The sequence below is a fragment of the Bombus terrestris genome, chromosome 11 (genome assembly GCF_910591885.1).
Source record: "Bombus terrestris chromosome 11, iyBomTerr1.2, whole genome shotgun sequence".
Classification (NCBI taxonomy): Eukaryota; Metazoa; Arthropoda; class Insecta; order Hymenoptera; family Apidae; genus Bombus; species Bombus terrestris.
The window spans coordinates 9,210,745-9,233,919 of NC_063279.1; the positions used below are offsets into that span (position 1 = coordinate 9,210,745).

Below are 23,175 nucleotides of genomic sequence, written 5' to 3' on the forward strand. Positions count from 1 at the left end.
GCATTCAACGTGTTAACCGAGGTTTAAATTAAACGATTTAAACTTGCCAAAAATCGTCTAAACTGCAAGTTTAAAAAACTCCCAAGATATCGATTAAAAACAAGAGAACAGCTGTAATGTGAAACGATTCCATTCCTGAATCTCAAAAGAGAGTAAATTGCCAGGTATCTATGTCTATCCAATGAAGCTTCAAAAAAGGAAATGCAAAAAAAAAAGAAAAAAGAAAAGAAAATATCAGAATCGTAGAAGTAAACCGTAGTTCCCTTGCGAGTAACAATGGGAACACAGGAGAAAGACCGAGTGAAAGAGGCAAGGGAAAGATGACAATATTAAGAAAGCTTACAGAAACGTTCGTCGTAAAGGTTTATTGGCGTGAAGGAGTTGTGGAGCGTGTCTACATCAAAGGCGACCGCTTCTGAACTCTCTATTCCCTTTCTACTTGAAACCTCGCCGTCATCTCGTCACCACCTCCACTTCTATCAACTACCACTGACGTCCATTCGCTCTGCCAAGGTTGTGCACGCAACCAGACACCCACCCCCAAATGTGTACCCTAGGCACATTCACCACGTGCGAGTTCCTGCACCGGTGGTTATTAACATCCATTACCATCTCAAACGAGACGCATTGCGACGCACGATCGAACTTCAACATCGATTTCAAACTGGTATCTAAGAAACGGATGTATTATTCTTCCATTTCTTCAAGCTACGTTTTAATTGTTCGTTTCCTCGTTCTTGTGTGCGAGTCCTTGGGCTTGGAGAAGTCTTTGAGAAGGCTAGAGGCTATTTTGAAATAACAGATGAATATGTAGGTAATCGGTGTAGGATGAAGACTAATTCTTCCGTAGTATAATTAGAATTATACGTTTTGGACGTCGGCATACGCGTCGAAATTATAAACGTTTATTTCCTCTAAGATAAAGATAAGGTAAGAAAAGATTCTGCTATGGAGATATTACACGTATAGGGTAGGAAATGAAAGTCTATGGCGATCCACTATGATGATATTCAAAGAATATATTTATCCTAATCCTAGTCTAGGTTATTATTATATTTTATCGTATTGTATTACACCATTGGTAACATTCATTGATAAGAACTATTAAGATTTATATAAGTGTGTAAGATCCAAGCAGTACTCATTCAGATCAACGTTATCATGATCAATATATAGCAATTATCAAGTACAATAAAGAAATGTAAAAAATGCTCGTGTTCTTAAACTTCTACGAGCAGTGTATACAATATAATTACAAGGCTCAAATAAATTGAAGGATTTTAAATGACCGGCGCATTAAGATTAGTAGAAATACATAATTTGAACAATTGTCAATAGTTATAAATTTTTTATTATTACCATCGTTATAACAATAGTGTGACGAAATTAATGCAGTATAAAACACACAAAAATAATTTTATTTATACATGAAATATAGATCTATCATGTGTTATCGAACATGGGAAAATCCGCTTTTACTTTAGTGAACAATAATCCTAAGGAATGTTTCGACTTGAAAGCTGTTTGATGGCAATTAAGGGCTTTGACAGTAAAGTAACAAAAGTTAAATCTCGTAACGATCCTTTAGGATTGTTGCAGGTCTGAATAAGTATGACCGAGGGATTGATTATGGTAGATCCCGGGACGTAACAACATAAAACAATTAAATAATTAAATTGCTAAATATTAAAATATTAAAATTGAGCAATATAGCAATGCGAAGAAATAATACGAGATAATTGAAAATCGCAAAAAATAAGTGAATCGAGCGAAATTGCACTACAGTGCTATGCTACAGTGAGGTCACCGGTGACCTCAGTGAGATAAATTCATTAACGATGATTATACACGGTAACATATCTCTTGTAGGTAATATTTCAACATTGTATGTATCGGATAATAAAAAATTTATGGTGGCGCCACGGTCAAACTTTGTAAAACTGGGGTGGCATTCAACACGTTATAGTTACGTCTTGTTTGAGAGTTAAATTATACCAATGTTTATAAATGTCTGTTATAATGTCGAGTCTGGCAAATTAACGATAATAGATCTGATAATTACAAGACTTGCGAATTATTTCTATTATTGTACTTGCGAAGGAATATTCGTTTTGGAGTATTTCTCATGACTGAGCTTATTGGAGTACCATATACTCCAATATATTATAATTGAATTATTCGTATTTGTTTGGTAAGTCTAACGGATAATTGTGCTTAATCTGTACGAACTACTCGGATTACCCTTTAATTATCGGTTAGCCTAATGTTTTGTAAACTTATTCAATTTGGAACGAAGTAATTAAATCAGATGATCAAGAGTTAAGCACCTACGCTCGATCGTTACGTAGCCATTAACCTCAAAGCTGAACGAATTTTCTGTGGAATAATATTTTAATCTGGTTGCATTTCCGTATCGTATAACAAATAAACACGATTAAGATAATTACTGCACGCTTGGTAAAAAATGTATAGATTGGTTGAAAAGTATTATACATTCTCGTTTCAGCCATTATACGATATAATACATTAATTAAGAGCGAGTTAAATCACGTATTTCTCATTAAACCTCTGCCACATATTCCATTAACACTAGCCAATGAAACTTGCCACTGTTTTCAGCAACAGTGATTCTCAACATGTTCCCATAATCATAATTTGTTCCTACATGCTGATAATCATTTATTTTATGACCAAATTTGTTAATGTTCTTAACGATAGAGTTTTAGATAAAAAAATAACATCAAATTGATGATCGATATTGTCAAGATATTGTATATCATTTTTATCATAGTACTTGTAGAGAAATATCTGTTTTGGAGTATTCTTCTTGATTAGAGTTATTGCGGTATTATATGCTCCAATAATTAAAATTAATGACAGCGACTTAAGTTAAATTTAACCATTGCTATATTATCGTATCATATAGTATATTATTTAACTTAAATCTCTCTTATTAATTATTAGAGCATATAGTACTTCCATAACTCTAATCACCAGCAACATTCCAAACTGAATGTTCCTGAATTACTAAAATATCCTACGATAATTCGCCAAATCTCCAAGCATCTAAATAAATAACGAGGTAGCCAAAATAACTTCGAAATCAATTGAAACTAATAATTGCAATCTCGAAAAAAAGACCGAAAGAAACAAAAATTAAAATCAACCTTCCCTTCTCCATCGGATCAAGTATCTTCCCAAACAATTTCCCAACGATACAGTAACAGAACCAGGAAGTAATGGTGTCTTAATTATTCGCCGCATTTATCGTGAACTGTCGTCAATTACGGAAAGAAGTCCAGGATAATGGGCGGGGGGAGGAATGGAAGGAGTGGGAGGTAGATCTGTAGAGGGGGAGGGAAGGACTCACGTCGACTTCAGCGGATTTTATCGGTTTTTACTGAATTATTTATAAAATCTCTGATTGATATTCACGATTATCAGGAGGAGCCCGCGCTCTCGCACACCCGTAAGCATATGTATTGTTTTGATAAAGAAAGCAGAGGTGGAAGGGATGGGAGGGGGGGAGATCGCGCGTGTAGCAGAATCATGTACCGCGAGAGAGAGCCCGCGGGAGACGAGAGGACTCGCGCGCGGCGAGGTTTCACAGGATGAAAAAGGAGCAGAGTAAATGAGAGAAAGAAATATAAAACGAGAGGAAGAGAGAGGGAGAACGAAACGGACGTGGAACCGGAACGATCGCGGAGGCTCGAGGGAAAAAAGGTAGGGCACGGAGCGAGGAACGAAACTGCGACTGGCAGAAAAGCTGGTGGAACGACTCGAGAAGAAAACGCACGGCTGCGTTCGGTGGTGGGTACTGTCAAGAAAGAGAGCTCGATTCGTGAATACACGCGCCCCGAGACGCGCAAAGCTCTCGTGGCTAGAAGCAGAGTGAAAGAGAGCGGGAAAGGGAGGGAATAGGAAAGAGGAAAGGAGAAGGCTATAGAAGGAAAAGAGAGGGATACAGTTGATCCCTGTGAAAGAAAAAGACGGAGGAGGGAAAAAGAGACAGAAACAGGGGGGCACAGCAGAGACGAGAGGACGGTAAGGAGAGGTAAACGAAAGAAGGAGAACAGGAAGGAAATAAAAATCCAGGAGCGGAAAAGGGATCGACAAAGCGATCGGAGGGAATAAAACCAAGGGATCCGGGGACGTAAACACCGTGGTGTATTTTGGAGCGGGTGATTCTCGGGTGTTACGCACGAGGAAATCTCCGTTCGTGTTATTTCTTACTTCGCTCTTCTTTTTTTTCTCTTTCTCTCTCGTTCCCCGACGTTCTGTGACTGTCGACGTTTGCGACGGCGACAGCCAAACATCGCGAGTTTTGATCTCGGGGTATATACAAAACACGGCCGAGTTGATACACGCGCCTATCGGTCCTGCCACAGGAACGGGTCACACTCATAGTATGCAGGAAAAAAGGCTGGGGAAGAAAGAGTAGAAGTTTAACGTGGTAAAGATTGGAAGGAAGAAAAGGAGCAGGAAAGAAGGCGAAATAATAAGGGGAAAGAGAGGAAGAAAAGCTGGGAAGAGAAGAGCAGAGAAAGCGAGCGGTGTAACGAATAAGAGAGACAAAGACAGGGAGAGGGATTTTAAGAAAGGAATCGCGGTGCTCTCGGAAAAGAAAAGACGGGGCCAGTGGACTTACTCGGTATATCCGACGGTGCTTGTATTTGCTAGTGCCGTGATGACGATGCGTCTCTCCGGCGAGACCTCTGTTTCATCCTCGAAAATGTCAACTATCGACGAAAAAATGGTACGGGCTGAAACGCAGACACATCGTACCTCTCTTTCTTCGTCCTTACTTTCTCGCTCTCTCCTAGCGACGACGATGATTCGGCGTGAACTCTCGACACTTCGACACGACGCACACACGCACCACACTCACGGCGAAATATATACACACCGCGCCGAACGAACGTAACAATAATGGCGTGTTGACACGGTGGAGGCATGCAAAGTGTTTCCCGATCGTATCGAGTAAACGGGGATCACAATGAATTCACGATGAATCAAACACTACACAGCTAGGCATTTCGCGGCTCGTCTCTCAGGCACATCTCGGTCGCCATCGAGATCTAACACGAGTGCGCGGGACGCGCACTCTTGCGGCCTCTGACTAAACTTGCCCCTTCAAAGACCGGCCAATCAACGGGCCGCATGGCCTATGCCCTTGCCGCGAGCAGTCCTGTATCTAGTTGACGCGCCGTCATTCATTCATCTCCAAGAATTTTCTCTTCACCTAATTCTGCGAGAACATGTTACTTTCGATAGAGTTTTAGATCGGTATAAATCATTCATTTTGTTATCGACGTGTTTTAAGGGTTGAACAAATCGATCGTCAATTTATTTCACTGTTTCACGGTATTGCTAATTAATGTTACTACCAAGAAACACGCACACAAATGCGTGTCTGCACGTAGTCAATGTATCACCGACAGTCACGTACCTAATTGATTTAGCGCCTCCTTGCTCCAAAAATTTCGTAGCAATTTTGGAGTATATATTTTTAATGATCGATTAATTAAAAAAGATACAATTTAATATTGCCTTGAACATACTTGTTCTGTTATAAAGTATTTAAACATTGTAGACAACTAATAACTTTGAATAATTTCTTTTACTAATTATGTATGTAAACAAAGTCATTCCCTGATAATTAGATATCATTATTATTTAATACACGTACATATTATGCTAATATTCTTGTTGAGTATTAAATGTCCGTATAATATTCTTTTTTATATGCTGAACATTTTTGTGGATACGTTATGTGATATAAATTTAATTCTTTAAGTAAGCAACTATATATATATATAAACACAAAAGTAAATTTTTAACATTCATATTAGATTATACTTGTTTAACGAAATGTTATACATATTTAATATAATAAAAACAATTATTTACAAAAAATATACATTTTCTGTCATGTTTGAAATCTGATATATTTCTTTTTTCGTATATTAATTATTTTATATAAAACATTTGCTACTCCAATAATTAAACATAAATTACAGTAAATTGCACTAATGAATATTATAAATTGTAACATTAAATTTTTGCTATTATACAATACTTATTTTTAACAGATATATATATACTTCATGGTTGATTTCAACTGTATCAGCAAAAAAAATATAATACATACTTAAATTTTTTTTAATTTAAATCGCCTAAAGTATTATAACATCAGTAATGCCTGTTATACAATTACATTTCACGAGTTATCGATAAAAGAATATTTTTTATTCTAGTACCTTAATCTTTTATTGATAAAACGATATTACATATTTCGATTTTTCAGCTGGGCTCGGTTGCTCGATATCATAAGATCTATATTGCTTTCTAACGAGCTTCCCAGTTGTTCCACGTTAAGAAGAGTGGAGCTAGTGTCGTACAGTTCACAACTATGTTGGCGAGCAACACGAGAGGGAAAGGATTTTAGCGCGCCATGCGATTAACAAACGTTGCAGCATTTTTACATCCGAAGAAAACGAGAAGAGCTCGACGAGGATGAAGTTTAATTCAACTTCTCGTTATCCGATTCGGTAGCTATGAAATCTCATCGATACGCTTTGTGTTATACTACCGTTTCTCCCTTCTACTTGTTCCGCGTTATCGATTGTTACGAACGCGCCGACTGATAATGCGTTAAATGTGTGCACTTCCTTTAAAACGAAATCACATATCCTCGCATCTATTTACCGGAAAGAATCGAATATCACGATAGAATTATGGATACCGTATAAAATTAACGTGCGCTTGGATACTCTGTGGCATGGAGGTATGTTGCAACAAATATGCAATCACTTTTTAATAATTTATGTTGTTTAGATAGGTTGCCTGTTTGATATTCAACATAGGTGAATTTCTAGTTTCCATTTTTATCTTACGAAAGGATGAAATTCATGTTAATATGAGGGTTTTCTCTTGTATGCAATTTGTTTTTAATTACAGCAAATATATTTGACTGTATGATATAAAAAATATATTGTAAAAATTTTCATTACGTGTAATGATAATAATAGAAGTAATTGCAATTGTTGGCAGACAGAATTTGTTATATATCACTACCGTAATGAATATGAACAAAAACGAAATACTTTTTGAAATGTATTAAATTGTAAATTTATTGGAAGATGTTGATGTATATAATTCAGTTTTGGATCAAGACAATACATCCATATGTATATACATACACCTATTATAAATAAAATATTATTTGTAATATTGAATATCTATTTATTTATATGTTTTATAAAATATTTTAATACTTTACAGTAGTGTTTTAAAATACTTTACAGTGTTTTATAAAATATTTCAACACTTTACAGTAGGTTGATTGAGCACCTTGCACATATGCAACCCTCTCATGCGAGATGCAGACGGTACATCAAGCATGATTGGGTAAACTGAGACACGTTAACGTTTTAAAGACCATACATTAAGGGATTCCTATTTTTAATATCTATTTAAATTGTTATACTATAGTCTTTATATATTATTTTTGTAAATATTTTATATAAGTTTTAATAACAAGAAGGCAATTGATGTTTGTGTATATGAATGTATGAATTATAATTATATATTAAAGAATTATATCAGTTTTACGTGTTCCTTTGACAAATAAATATTTCTTATAGATGTAATAGAACAGAAAATTTAAATGTTTATTTGAATTTATCTGTTAAGAAAGAATTAATATTAGAATTAAATTAAATGCATGTTATTTTTAAATACGGCTATGATAAATTTCACATTAATATCTTTTGTAGGCATGATAGACAGAAAAATACCTATCCTAACATATCAGCATGGAGGTAGAAGACTGAAAGCTTGATAATAGAATGGAATCCAGGATGCCAGTGAAATACGACGATTCTTAAGTTCAGGATGGAACTTAGAAAAGGGCCTTGGTCGAAAAAAATCCTGGTTCCAGCTTGTTTTCTGGTAATTCTCATCTGGATCTTTTTAATCGACAATTCCTTACTACTCGACAACCTGCCTGGTAAAGCAACCTTCCAAAAACCGAGAAATTTCGTTCCACTCGCACACGACCCGAATCTGGATCGTTTAACGATCAAGAAATCCTCTCTGATAAGCGATGTCGAATCGAAACACACGAAAGTATCGAAGCTACAAATGGTGTCGCTTTGGACAGGCAACAACAGCGTTAAAGGGAACGCAGGATCCTTGCGAAAGTATCAGATCTTGAGACAGCAAGGTTTAATGCCGAGTAAACAATTACCCACAGCTTTGATAATTGGAGTTAAAAAAGGCGGGACTAGAGCTCTGTTAGAATTTTTGAGATTGCATCCTGCTATTCGAGCAGCTGGATCCGAAGTTCACTTTTTCGATCATCATTACATCAAGGGGTTCCATTGGTATAGGTAGGTTTAGTACACTGCTTCGTGGTTTGTATTTATCTTAGTATACACAGTGACGTTCTAAGATTTTCGACGAAATAAATTTTTAACTTGATATTCGAAAGATGATGTCTAAAAGAATTTCAAATAATATTGGGTATATCAGTATGATAAGTAAAAGGAAATAATGGTAATATCACTTAAAATTCTTTATAAAGTGAAAAATTTGTATGGCTGGAAACTTTTGCACGTCACTGTACTTAAGTATTTTTATTTCTCCAATATTCCTATGCACATTCCTAAGAAGTTATTTTTATTTTGCAAAAATTACTGATAATGTGACTTAATAAAATATTTTTCTTACGGTATATTCTAGGCATAGGATGCCTCCGACATTGTCCACTCAAATCACGATGGAGAAAACCCCGTCGTATTTCGTGACGAGCGAAGTACCGAGAAGAGTTCAACGCATGAATCTTGCGATGAAATTGATTCTCGTAGTAAGGGATCCAGTTACTCGAGCGATATCCGATTATACCCAAGTGAAGAGTAAACGAGCCAACATGCCAAAGTTCGAGGATCTAGCGTTTCTTAATGGATCGAAAATCGTGGACACAACGTGGGTCCCATTGAAGATCGGAGTGTACGCGCGACACTTAGAGAGATGGCTTCAGTACTTTCCATTGTCACAATTTTTATTCGTCTCTGGAGAAAGATTGATCGTGGATCCAGTCGCTGAGATTACCAGAGTTCAGGACTTTTTGGGCCTAAAAAGAGTTATCTGCGAGAAACATTTTTATTTCAATGCCACGAAGGGGTTCCCCTGTCTGCTCAAATCTGAGGAACGTCCTACACCCCATTGCCTTGGTGAGTCGATTAAAAATAATTCCTGTTAATCCCTCAAAATACTATTGCCTCTTAAAAAATATTATAGACTTATGTAAAACGTATAATTTGTCAAATATGTTGGCAAAATTATAAAACATGTACACGTAAATTATGAAATACAATTATGTGGAGTTGGTTTCTTACAGTTGTATGTATAAACAAATTTTCTTATGATACTGAATCTTTTGTGCTCTAAGATCTGTATAATTTGAGATTCTATAATATGAAACATATTTGCTGCATTAAGGAGGAATCTAATTATATGTATTTCATAAAAGTATAATTATATTCCTAATTCTGTTTGTAACGATGATTTATAATTTCAAGGTAAGAACAAGGGTCGTAGTCATCCTTACATAGATCCTGTAGCCATACAACGATTGAGAGATTTTTATCGTCCATTCAATCAACGTTTCTACCAATTGACCGGAATGGATTTCGGCTGGTTGTGAGAATAAATGCGATAAGCGAATACATATCGAAGCTAGTCAAGTAAAAGAACATAGTCAATTTTTACTGAGATACGACACGCGCGCATGCGGACACCATTAGTTTGCACTAGTTAGTAAATAATTAGTAAAAGAACCAGATAATACTCTTCGGTTAGTTTATATTCGTTTTTACTCTAAACCAGAATATTTTTTTATGTACTGCATAAACGTGGAAAAAGAAGAGGGGGCATATCCATCGTTTCAATGTGTTGACAATACACAGAAAGAGAATTCCTGTTCTTGTTCGTGATATTAACTTTTAGACACGCGTATAGATTTATAGTGGCAGCAGAATGTTATCAATCGTATGTATCATTTTTCGCATACATATATTCCACTATATTTTTTACAGGACATTGCAAAAGAAAGAAAAGAATAGTATATTCGAATTTTAAACGATAAACGGCCATACCCGTTATTCTTTTATTTATCAGATCTATTATTTATTACAATAGAATCTTTAGAAATGTTTATTACATATTAAAATGTTGATTTGTTAATTCCATCTTCCATTAAGGTAGTCGTGCAGAATAGAAAATGTTCGAATCTGTATTAAAATACGTAGTTACTGTTATTGATTGTATAGAGTTCTGTTTAGAATTAAGAATTGTTTGCACATTTTGTTGAATTTTTGATCTTCCAATGTATCAAGCACGGAATCTACGTAATTCTAATGATATTTACCTAGTATATGTATCTTTATGTTTAAGCAAGAAAGCGATGAATATTTTCTGAATAATTTAGTTGAACTGCGTCAAAATATCTTTAAATTATAAGAAACGCTATAACAGTGTAGAAGTTCTCGTAGATGCGGAAACGGAAACTGAGTACAATTTAAAGTAATAAAAAATTACGTCTCGCGTTTAATATACGAGTACAGTTTTAACGAACGTATTTCGGTTAGAGGAAAAAGGAGCATAGAAATATTAATAACGTCAATTAGACATTTGTAATGACGAGGGTTATTAAAAAAAGTTTGTGTAATCATATCAAAATATATAATTAATTTCGATAGGTGCAAGTGGCAAGAGCTTGCACAAACTGCAATAAAAAATAACGTATTTATATTTTGCAAATGTGCACACACATACGCGCACAAATAACACACACACACACACACACACATACACACACAGATATCATATATTATAAAACAGTTTTTACAAATTCAATTATAAAGTTATGTGAACTTTGATTAAATAGTTAGAGATGGAAGAGTAGTCGCATAAATTATCAGAGTTCGTTTAGAAATTGTCTTCTATATTGATAAAAGTATTCCTGAATAGTTATTAATTACAAAAATTTGTTAGTATAAATTTACGGTATATCATTAAATGAAGACTTTAACTCGTAGCTCAGAGTTACGAAAATAATTCTCAACGATTGTATTGTTAAGTAGTTCATTATATATTAAGTTTACTTGCTCAAGTGGCCTAATTAATCTAAAAAAGAAAAAAAGAAAAAAACTAAGTTGTAAATAAACAGTGATTTACCAACTAAAAAAACAATGTGTAATCTATATGTATACTTACATTTTATCCAATATTATCCCCTCTTCGAAACGCTACAGCAATCGTTCAGGAAAAATAAAAAAATCCTCCTCGATAATCCTGTTGTATAAGTAAAAATTGTAAAAACCCCCATCAGTGAATGGATTATCAACTATTCAGTTACAGGAAAAGATGTTACAGGTACCGAAATAACAACAAGTCGGACAGTCTGTTACAAATTTTGTAATGAAATATTGCTTTCGACTTATCGAAAGGGAGGAAACCAACACGATGCACGTGCACGTTTCCTTTATACAACTGTATAGAGTATTGTTTTAATACTTTCCGCAAAAGATTCATCCTCCTTTTGTACAAATGTTACGATATTAAGAAATACGTCTCTCTAGTCTGTTTCCCTACTATCTATTGAACTATCGAGAAAAGTGAAAGTTAACGATAGAAATTTCAGCCGTACGATTTCAGTCAAACGGTTCGTCAAATTTTCCTCGACCAACGTTTATCCATAATATGCTTCTTCCATTAATCAGAAGTACAAGTTAAACGGAAACTATTTACTTTCCTGGAAATTATTAAGTACATTTTTGGTCCCATCGAAATGGCAAAATATATATGCATATTACGTAAGTATATATAAAAAGATGTAAGTGCGACATAGGTTTTATTGGTACTCTAATCTTATGTTAAAGATTCTTGAGCAATCTTATCGATTGGTGGACGGAATACATACTGTCGAGAGGGATGCTATTACAATACACAGTAGGTCAGTATGTTCATCATACGTGATCATCGAACGATCGTAATAACTAACGCATAATACAATTCGATTCGATTAACAAAATACTGATTCAACGTTACATCCGGGATAGAACAAACTATCCTTTTATATTTCTTTTTTTCCTTCCTTCATTTTGGGACTATTCTATATGGATAACAATATAATCATCTTGCCTTGGTCCTTCGTTACGAAAACAATCGATCATGAATTTTCGCGAAAAGAAGAATACATACGTATAATAATATTCGCCTTTGCCTACTTTCATGTTTTTCCTTTTGTCCTCTTTCTTTGGAATATCGAAAGAGAAGAGAAGGAAAAGAAAGAAAGATGATCTATAAAATAAATTTTTCTGAATACTTAACGTTAAATTAACGACTACAATGTTCCTTACGTCTACTACTAATACGTCATAATTTTTCGTTATTCTCTCTAACATACGTAATTAAGATCATGCTCAATTACGATATCGTTATCACGATTCTTATCATGATTTCGATTATTACTGACAATTGGAAGCATTTCGTGGTGCACGTACGAGAGAAATGCATCGGATAGAATTTTACAATCTACGCTCTTCCTCCTCGTCATCCTGTTGGCGATGGTGAACGTGAAATGTTCCTTGGAAATGTTTCTTCGTGAGTCGATTCTGTTCGACGGTTTCGGTTCCATCGATCGAATGCAGATGCACAATCCCGGCCTGTTTTTCACGACAGACTTAGCCTGCATCAATCAAACGAACAAAACGAAAATATCATCCGATTGAAATTCCTTTATCGTTTGGAAATTCCATAAAATGTGTCTCAGAATGGAGAACCTCGTCCTCATGATTTAAATTAATAAAATAAATTATCCCTTGTCGTCATAGTTTAGCAAATATTTTAGTCAGAGAATAGTTAAAATATAAATTACAGGCTCGATCCAGTGGATATTTGATCTAACAATAAGTGCATCTGTAGTCATGAATAAAAAAAGATAACAAAGACACGAAGTCGGCCAGTTTACAATTTGAAAAATCGTGGCTGCACTGAGCCAGAACAACGCATTCAAATGGAATATCCATTTCACCGCATATACAATTGCTATCCATAATCTATATACAAGATAAGCGGATTCACGATCGAATCGTTCGGCATGAGAAGATCCGATCTTTTTATCACAAAACTGGGACACAAATTCCGATAAAACTTAATGGCAAGTTGCTACGAAGCGCTTCCACATAGTGGCAATGAGGAGGTGTCTTACATCTTATGAATATGTACGATCTACGAATAGTCAACTCGTCACGAATTCGTTTAACGAATGGTCTCTTTTGCTTGTTCATCTATAAAGAGTACAATGAGCGACGAAATTATTTTTACAACCGAAAATATAACAAAAAATTTGTAGAATGATAAGACAGTATAAAGAATTTTGTAATATTACCTCGTGTATGTACTTTTAAATAAAAAGTATATTAAGAGGTTCTTTATTGTCTAATAATGATAAGATAGTTTGTAACACAGTGCACTTAGAAATACTTCTGTGATTTTCCTGTCTCAGAATCTAATAAATAATATATTTCTAATATTTTAAATTACTTTCAGTTGTATATATTTCTCACTGTATAATTTTCATTGTATAAGTAATTTTGTTACTTATCGTATACGTTCTTAGGAACGTATTTTATTATTTTTCTTGATCTTTTCCCCTTTGTACTATTTGAAAAAATCAAATTCGCTGATTTATATAATAGTTTATTTATGGCTGATACTTCAATGATACTTTTAATTTAGTTCCTATTATCATTTTCTTCTCTTTCTTTTTCTCTTTTCTGCTTTTTGAATAATTAAACTTACGCTTAAATGAAGATCTCGAATAGACTATGTAAACGCATAAGGACGAATATGGCATCGGAACGCGCTTCTAGCACCGTCAAGGCAAGCAATTCGTTTTAACGGTCGACAATGGAATCGCTGTGTGTTGAACCGTTGCAAGCGATACGTGTAACAACACGTGCACGAAGCGGGACTGATCGTCGTCTAGGTATACACCCTTCGTGCATTTTCCTTATCCCTCATTAATTTTGTATGAGTCGGTTTCTTTCTTTTATTCTTTCACGCTGTGTCTCGTGGCTGCTCGTTTCCCAGCAGAAACGCGTTTCAAGTACAGAGTCGCGAGCTTTGTCGCGTGCGCGATTTGCGTTTCCCTTTCTCCTTTTCTTTCGTTCCTCGATGCAAGAAAAGAAAAGAAACGTCGGCGCGCGTTATGCCAACACGCGCTACGTTACGTAGCGTAAAACGAACGAAGCTCGTCTAAAGTGAAATTTATAAAATCAACAAACAACGCGCGAACAATTTACAAAAAAAAAAGAGAAATTTTCGAGCGCTCTAATAAGAGTAAAACCTTTTCTCCATCTTATCATAATCCAGCGATATTCCTTACTGATAATTCATCTCCGAGATGGATTTACAATTTCATCGCAAATTCGTATAATATCAGTAACACGAGTAATCGATGAGAACATTCTTCCTCTTTATATATTCGTATCGTTCGTCCTATCGATTCCCGTTCTACGTTCTTTTAAACAAAACAAATAAAACAAAAACCACGCCTACTATCCCTTACGCTTCCTATAAACAAGCAACAATCGTGATACCACTTTTTCAGTCAGTTTACGATAGCTCGCTTATCTATGACGGATGTATCATCGTGCATCCTCGCTGACTGATAAAAGGTAGCTGCGTTCGTTATTACAGGAAAAAGCAATAAGGAAGAGTAAAAGAGAAGAGCTTGAGACACTGATGAGATTCCTCGTCGGTGCGCGAGTTCGCATCGTGATATTGCTTCAGAGGTGAGTGATAATGATATCGTCGTCTATATCGTCCTTTTCGTCGTCCGTTTCTTCCACTTGGTTCGCCTCCGCTTGGGCCGCTTTTGGATCCTCCGCGATCGCCTTCAGCCTTTTCTGTTTACGCCTGTGCAATAGTTCCACTATGATGTACCCAATTGTCCCGATAAGAAGCACTGTTAGCATCACGTACAGCTTCATACGGGCGCATAAATGGGTGCTGTATGCGTATGCTATCACGAAACCGGCACTCTCCCATAGTCTATAATTGGAGAACGCGGCTTCCTTGTTACGCCTGAATAGCGTTCCGTATAGACCTGCAAATTGAGAAGAAACAATTAGGTCAATTTTTGAACGTTCGTTAGTGGAGGAATTTAACCCCTTAACCTACAATTACGGGCATAGCCCGTAGTAGATGATCGGGCCAAACGTAAATATCACCACATAGCCCGCAGTAGATGATCGGACCAAACGTAAATATTACGGGCATAGCCCGTAGTACGTACTACACAAGTCGTGCGAATGGCTCGAAGGCTGCGCGAGCTTGTTCACGTTTCTGGCCCAAAATTCTCGAACGTAAATCGTAGGTTAAGGGATTAAGAATCGAATTAAACTTTTTCGCAATTACTAGAGATAGTTAAATTGACTTTCTTGAGTTATTTCGATTAGCAATTTATTCTTTTTCGAATTGACGTTGTCTCGAGTCATTGCTATATAATAACAATGATAATAATTTATTTCAAACTCGCGGCCAAGAAACACAACTCGCTTACGATTTTTCTAATCATACGCTTCCTCCTTCGATCTTCTCGTTTATCCTTCCATACTTTATGCTTATACTATCCTTAACCCAGTTGTTTAAACCCACACGCTAAGAGTCTACGTTAGAAGCTCTTTCTATTCTGAAACTACTATCTCGTTTTAGACAGTCAGATCGCTGGTAACCTGCTAACTTTTCTTTCCTCGGTCTTTCCATCTTCCTGAACCATTCCTCCAGCTGTTCCAATTCTTTTATCCATCATCGGTATCTATATCTTTTTTTCGGATTTATTTATTTTTCCTTAATATCGCGTAATTCTTTCGTACACAGTTCTCATTGTTTCCTATCTCCTCCTAGTCATTTTCGAGCTAATCGCGCTTTCCTTTTGTTAGAAAGTTTGATAAATTCGTGAAGAATATAAAAAAATCGTATTCGTTAATAAACGTATCGGTGATTTTTCGTTTGAACTTTAACGCCGAACTTTTTCTTCGAAACATTACGATTAAAATATCAACGATGTCGAGAAAATTACACAACCGTATCTTCTAAGAACGATTGACCTAATTGTACTGAATTTTTCTTCCTATAGCTACTTTGCGAATAATTGATATACAAGAAAAAGAAAAAGAAGTCCTTTAAGTAATCTCAACATTATTAAGTTTTTCCTTGGAATAATTCCAATCTTTTCTTTTCGTCTTTTTTATCAAACAGCATCTATCCGTTTCTCTAGACATAATTTAATTCCCCTTTAGCAGACGTTTGACAAATATTTCATCCTGCCAATAGAAAATGCCTCGATTACAAGATAAAGGAATCTAATAAACCATCGATGTGAATTGAATATTCAACTCAAAGTCTCATATAAGTATGCCATAATCAGCAAACATAATCGACAAACATACAATAAAGTTTTCCTTTTTCCAAGACGAGGCTAACCAGTTAGGACAGTTGATAATGGCATTCTTTAGACACGAATTAACAAAGAATTCTTGAAGAGGAAGAAAAGACTATACATCGAGAAGTTCCGGTTAATCGTCATGTCGAATGAAAACTGCTACTACTTGTCCATTTTCGTATGAAAAATCGGTCTTTGTACATACTTGTCATTCTGCTTGCAACTAGCTGTTTTCCATTCTTTTCAACGCTTATTTTACATATGACTCATACGTCGTATATTTTAAGATCATTGCATACAAATATATTTAAACGCATTGTATCTGTTTGTGAATTGTGTTGTTAGCTAACTGTATGCCAAATAGTTTCTGATTCATACTAATAACAGATAAAATAAGGAACTGTAGTAGTTTAACAATCCTTTATGAATCCATGTCAAGGTACTGTTCATACCTTACATTAGATATCTTTCCTCTTTTACATTTACTATTATCTATTACCTGTTATCTATTTGCTATTATCTATTACATATTCTGATTGATTTTCGCGATAAGAGAATCTAATTTCACTTGTAACGTACCATGAAACCGACACAAATATTCAGACTGGCTCGTTAAAAACAATCTATCGTTATCACCGTTCCCATCTCTTCTCATAGTTATTCAAATAGTCATAAATGAAATTGTTTTAATAGAAATCAGCGTATGTAAGAGATTCGTGATAATCGAACAGCTGATAATCGATTTTTTAGATAATAATGTATATTCTAGTAGTTAAAAGCAAGATTCGCACGACTACCACGTGAATTTCCTGCATTTTACCCTGGCAGCTACCGATGCACACTGACGTGTGCTATACAGTAACGTTTAATCATTGCGAAATATTACGTTATATTATATTTGCGCATTTTTAACCCACAAATTACTCTAATATTGTGTTGCCAACTAAATGATTATCAGTACCACCAATGACAAAATCCGCAATCACTTAGTTGCCAACCCAATAATATCAACCGCATTGTAACAAGCTAACGAATCATTCGCATCGTCGAAGATCTATTAATCCGTGAAATTTATCTTATCGTAGACGATAGCGCAGAAAAATGTAGCGACGAACGAGGGTTATCGACGACCATCGTGACAGGAACCATTGCTCCGCTGTATCCTCCAAAAGCAAAGTTATACGTACCATTGACTTGCGTCTGCCAAACAGCGTCACCAACACCCCACAGCCCGGAAACCGTGTAAAAAACGTAAGGGTTATCGGGGTGCGGTTTCCAGTGGAGTAGCACGACGATAAGACTAACGTGAACGATAGCGCCCAGCACCATAAGTGGCTGTCTTCCGACGAATTTCATCAAAGAGCCGAAGACCAAGGAGCAAATAGCGTTCACCACTCCGAAGCAGATCATAACGTAGCCAACCCGGTGTACACCCAACGCGCAGGAAATGTAGGCCTGAAAAAGAGAAGGATCGAGTACTGTTAATGTTGAAGTTATTGTATAAAGAGAGAAACGCGTGGATAAATTGTAAGGTAGAAAAATATATATTTAATAGAGAAGTGAAGTTACAAGTAAGAATACAGTTTGAGCTGGTCCAGATCCGCACGCTAGCAATGTTACCCTATAACTGAACACTCCGAAACCAATGTCACGGAGACCAGATCATGCACCGAAGGTATGATTGCATCCAGATGTCCACGCATCCTTACTGCGTACCCTTAATAATCTTAAGGATTGTTCCAAGGACCATCCATAAACCAATAGCACTTAGAAGGCCAATAGACCAAAAGTTTATGTTTATGGTGGGTCCTTGTTCCAGTCTTTTGTCTATACGCTGTCGATGGCTTCAGCGCTTGAGAAAACTAAAAAGACCAGATGTAGAGTTTTCTTAGAAGCGATGACCACTTTAACAGTTAAGATCCAGCGATGTTCGCGAAAACGTGACAGATGATCTCACATTGATTCGCGGAATGTCTGGTTACAGGTAGCGGATACATTGCACGTTCGTAACGGATCGATGAAATCAAGTTGATAGGAAAGGATCGTAATAAAAAGGTTACAGGTTCGATGGTTTTCAACAGCTGAGTTTTATGCGGCTGTCGTAAGGCAAGTGGTCGATTCTACTTTTTCCTTGTTTCTGAATTTCGTTACGTAAGTTACACGATTTAATGTTTCATTCTCGAGGACTGATCTTCTGTGAGTTCGACGACGTAAAGATAGCATAAATAATGGTAGGTTCTGCGATAAAATTGAAAACAATGCTGGTATCTTTATTAAATTATTTTTCGGAAATGTTCATTCCTTCTAAAAATTACGATGGAAGCTCATCTACGCGAACATCGTTTGTTCGAACGATGTTTCGTGGTTAACGCTCGATTAATTGAAGTTTCGCTGCTTCGACTCGTCAACCTGAACTCGAGATCCTATTATACGAACGAAAAGTGGCAGGTAGCGGGGATAATTGGCAAACTGCCATTATACGAACTCCAATTATATAAACTTTTTGTCCCGCCACTAATCCCGATAAGTAGAGTCCTACGGTATGGAGTTGATCAATGTGATCAATCGATCGTGAGCGATCTTATCCTGCATACTGAGTGTTCGTTAATGAGAGCATCTCGTTGTAGTTTTCTTACGAATGTATATTATGTGTTATAATTTTCTATGATCGAGAAATTATTATATATTTTCAACAAATAAAAGAACAGATAAGTGGAAATTTATTATTTTCGAGTATTTCTACTACTTTAAGATACCTGTACTAAATATTTCTTTTCCGTCTAATATCTAGTCCTTATTTTCACATATGAAATGTAAGTTTATATCTGATATCGCATAAAAGAATTATAATTATAATATATGATAGCGAAGTATGGAAGAACGAGTTAGAGGATCGAACGAGGATGTGTGTAATTAGAAAAGCTGTAAGTCCAAGTGGCGTTTCTTGACCGCGAGATGGAAATTGAATAAATTATTATTATTATTATATATTATAGAATCATAACATAATAGGAACTAACACACTTAGGAAGAATATTTAATATACCTGGAAACAACCGAAATATTAGAAAACAATAAATTCAGACGATAGAAGTAACGTGGAGACTAAACATTTCTTTCCTATATTTACTTCTATCATAAATTCATTCTTCGAGGAGCATCGTATCTCAAAAATCGTCTGTCGCATAAAAATAATACAATTTGACGAAATTCTCACGATAGGATGAACGCAACGTGCGAAACAATGCTGATAACGTAAATCCAAAGTAAGGAAACTTGATCACAGAATCAAAGAAATTTCGCTGACACTGTGCACGCTGCGAAGATGCGTTCGTCGTTCCTACGTGCTTTCATTTAGCCACTTGGTGTGCGTGATAGCTGCGCAGGGTCCAGCCACACCATCGCATCGATGCACCAGTAGAACGAGAAAAAAAGAAGAAATACTGGTTCACGAGATTCCAGGTATGGAAGTGGTATCGGGGAATTGCTGCAAGAATAAGATTCTGGGCTATTTATAACATGTCGAACCAGCTGATTCAATGGAAGTCAGCATCCCAACATCCCCGATGCTTTCCAGTAGCGTTTATTCTTCCAATTACTTTATTCCTTGCCCAATTTGCCCACATATTTCATCATCGAACTGGTTTCCAACAGGTTTACCTTCCAAACTGTATCATCTCCTTTTGCTCCTTTTCTTCCCCTTCTTTTTTCCCCTCGTATTTTGCATACGCATACGTCTATACTTATATCATTGCTCGTAGGTACGTGCATACTATGATCGATTGGTCAGTAATCCTGTCGCGCTGTTTTGCTCGTTTTCAAAACCGATATCCGTATCTCTGCAACGTTGGATGATATTTCAAGTGCATTGGAAATAATTTTCAATTCGTTTAAAGAGAAACGGGGAAATTCAGACGGAGAAATTTGAATACGAGATTTCTGTTCGAGCGCCTATCTGTTTCCATTTCGTTGTTTGTTAAATCAAACGTTTGGTTCGTTGAAACGAGAGCAAAGTGAACATAGAAAAATGAAGGCAAGAAAGGACGAACGCTGGTGAAATGCGTACGAGGGCGGATGGGAAAGTTTGAGGAATCGCCGCTGGGAATTGCATTAATTGTTATTGCTATTGTCATTCCGGGAACTTTCCAATCTGCCCTCGTATCTATACGAACGAATGGAAAATTACTTGCCACTGTTACTACGAAATTGCCACGAGTTTTTCTACTCGAATTTCGTAACTAAATTACATCCTGCCAAATTTAAAGGAATGTCCATTAGCAGTGTGAATTACCAGGAAAATGTACCTGGCAGACTCGAGCTTATCTTCAATAGGAATTAATCACTTAATTGCAAGGATCTACGACGATTTTATTCTTTACGATCATTGCACTTATACACATGACGCTATGTAAATAATTTTTACAAGATAATCGCAAAGAACTAAATTGACGTTCTAAGAACCTTGTAATTGTTAAATCTTGTGGAAACGTTGTTCGAGAGCCTCTTTGTACTCGAACGTGGCAAACTAGGAATTTACAGGAGACTTCTAACTCCGACTCCTAAATTCTAATCGCAAGATTAAAAGCCAAAATAAAGAATTATATCAAGCTAATACTAATTAATACTAATGATTCCTTATCTCTTTAACGGATAACTTTCAAACGTACGCTTTACCCAATTTCTCAAGGAAATAGACGATAATGTTCTTTTTTTCTCTCGCGTATGAAAATTCAGCGTTACCAAAGATCGACCGAATATATACGACCGTATATTTACGATCAATGCCGTATTTATACGCCATTCATTTTCATGCTGGCGATTTTTTAGTTGTACGCAGAGCCAATCGTATATTATACAACTTATAATTTAAAGTCATTCAGCGCTTTAAAAGCCAAAGGATGCGTGCTTCAGCCGATATTTCAGCATATCTGTGATCAGTAGCATGTATTTCCGGAGAACAATTGTACGACCTCGCATGGCCGTTACGCATCACGAACCTGCCGTTCTGTATCCGGTTAGTATCCGGGTGATCCTAGCCAGCTTTTTGTGTTGCATCTGATGAGGATAATGATTAACGATTTTAGTTTACTGTTCGCTTTTGTTACTGCGTTTCTTCTTTTATTTTTCTCTCCCTCTCATCCAATGGATTTTCATCGTCCAACATGATACCATTACGTTCATACGACGATACCACGTAAGATATTACGACCGAACCCCTGTTCGATTTCTTCTTTTTTCGCAAAAAGGCGTAGAGATATCGGCGACGAGACCAAGTTCATGTAGCTACTTGTAATAAAAATCGCGTAAATTACGTGTTCTTAGTGCGTTTATGGGAAATCGGGGGACGTAGAGGCAGAATGCGCGTAACGTGTAAAAATATGTAAACTATTTAACGCTAGAACTACCACACCAGCCGAATTGGCTGGTTTTACAAATTTATTTTCACATTCCTACTTCGTGTTATATTTTTTTTAATAATATAATGAATTTTATTTTGCTTTTTAAACTGAAAATAATTTTATATCAAGGCTACTTATACCAATACCAGTGAAAATGACCGGTACTTGTCAAAGAGTAAAAGGGTCCTGCAATCTGTTTATCGAACCCGAATTAACCAATTTCTTCGTTTTGTACAACTTGCCACGCGTTTTTCAAATTTTTACTGCGTATCATTCGATATGATATCAGTTATCAGGAAAATTCCGGATCGATCGCTAGATAGCTAGATACTAACACTAGAAATACCACGGCAGTCAAAACGACTGGTTCTACAATTTTATAAATGTGTTGACCCTCGTTTAGGGATAACATGGAATAATTGCTTCTGTAAGAAAGTAATAAATCAATAGATATAAAAATATTCTATCGTTACGCATTTTTTAAAGACCAGTTATTTCCACTGGTTGTGGTAGAAATAGCTTCGTGTTAACTATCTGTGGTTCTAGTGTTAACAGTATCCAGTTATAATATTTGACGAGTGAAACGAATCTCTGGCTAGCTCCTGATCTTTTAATTCGTTGCAAAATCAGTTCATTTATAAAAATATCAATTTTCATAAATATTCGTCATCCGTATAACTCGTACGCTCCTTTGCTATTTATCGTCGTTCGATCACGCGATACTAATAAGTGGATTTAATCGGCGAAAGTTCGGTTAATCGGCCATTAACTATTAAACCTGGTCGCGGTAAATGAAGTTGCAAGCAACGAGATGCAAATAAATGGAACGCAGACGAAGCAAGTTGTAGCGTATACCGATGATGGAAATTAATGATAAAAATTCTGCTAAAGAAATGTTACTGTTACAAAATTATTTATTTTGTTACGATATAAATGCGCTACGATAGGCTAGAGTGGAAACATTGAAATTGTGTTGCAAATTTCTGAAACGAGCAACGAAGAATTCTTGGATAATCGGTTGGATAATTCTGCGTAAACCATTATTCTAACCAATATTATTATACTTTCAAATGGTCGGTCACGTTTCACGAGATCGTCTCGATTCTTCGCTTCGGTTTCTTCGACGTGAAGAGATTCATTCTCGAATGCATAATAGTTGGTTCGTAATCGATGTCTTATCGAACCAAGCTTCCACCGACAACGGGCTCGTTCATTTTGTAACGAGCAGCGTGGGCGAAGTTATACGAATCTCATTGTTGT

The 23,175-nt window shown here is 36.0% G+C and overlaps 3 protein-coding genes across 10 annotated transcripts in view; 1 reads left to right on the forward strand and 2 right to left on the reverse strand.

Annotated features, from left to right (window-relative positions):
• LOC100642412 (axin) overlaps positions 1-5,077 on the reverse strand; it is a 32,191-nt gene extending 27,114 nt beyond the window's left edge. For all 5 annotated transcript variants that reach the window (XM_020865346.2, XM_048410022.1, XM_012313743.3 and 2 more), the window contains exon 1: positions 4,649-5,077. The gene's annotated coding sequence lies outside the window, so the exon portion shown is untranslated. The remainder of the gene's footprint in view (positions 1-4,648) is intronic.
• Positions 5,078-6,376: 1,299 nt separating this feature from the next.
• On the forward strand, positions 6,377-11,190 carry LOC100642292 (heparan sulfate glucosamine 3-O-sulfotransferase 6). 2 transcript variants are annotated; one of them, XM_003398926.4, is made up of 4 exons: positions 6,377-6,787; positions 7,779-8,393; positions 8,746-9,236; positions 9,585-11,190. In XM_003398926.4, exons 2-4 carry the CDS (start codon positions 7,897-7,899, stop codon positions 9,707-9,709), a joined length of 1,113 nt encoding a protein of 370 aa, XP_003398974.1. In that variant the 5' UTR covers positions 6,377-6,787; positions 7,779-7,896; the 3' UTR covers positions 9,710-11,190. The 2 variants fall into 2 exon arrangements, with proteins under 2 accessions (XP_003398974.1, XP_020721102.1); XM_020865443.2 differs by having other exon boundaries at positions 6,377-6,551.
• A 275-nt stretch (positions 11,191-11,465) lies between these two features.
• LOC100652202 (UNC93-like protein) overlaps positions 11,466-23,175 on the reverse strand; it is a 55,337-nt gene continuing 43,627 nt past the window's right edge. For all 3 annotated transcript variants that reach the window (XM_003398924.4, XM_048410352.1, XM_012313739.3), the window contains exons 5-6: positions 17,704-17,971; positions 11,466-15,178 (exon numbers count right to left, since the gene is read on the reverse strand). In XM_003398924.4, the coding sequence (XP_003398972.1) occupies positions 14,859-15,178; positions 17,704-17,971 (588 nt within the window). In that variant the 3' untranslated portion in view covers positions 11,466-14,858. The remainder of the gene's footprint in view (positions 15,179-17,703; positions 17,972-23,175) is intronic.

Excerpts from the sequence above, each read along its gene's own strand:
- LOC100642292 (XM_003398926.4), top strand. The coding sequence starts at position 7,897 with ATGGAACTTAGAAAAGGGCCTTGGTCGAAAAAAATCCTGGTTCCAGCT. Across the intron at positions 8,394-8,745 it reads AAGGGGTTCCATTGGTATAG|GCATAGGATGCCTCCGACAT; the intron begins GTAGGTTTAGTA and ends GGTATATTCTAG. Across the intron at positions 9,237-9,584 it reads TCCTACACCCCATTGCCTTG|GTAAGAACAAGGGTCGTAGT; the intron begins GTGAGTCGATTA and ends TATAATTTCAAG.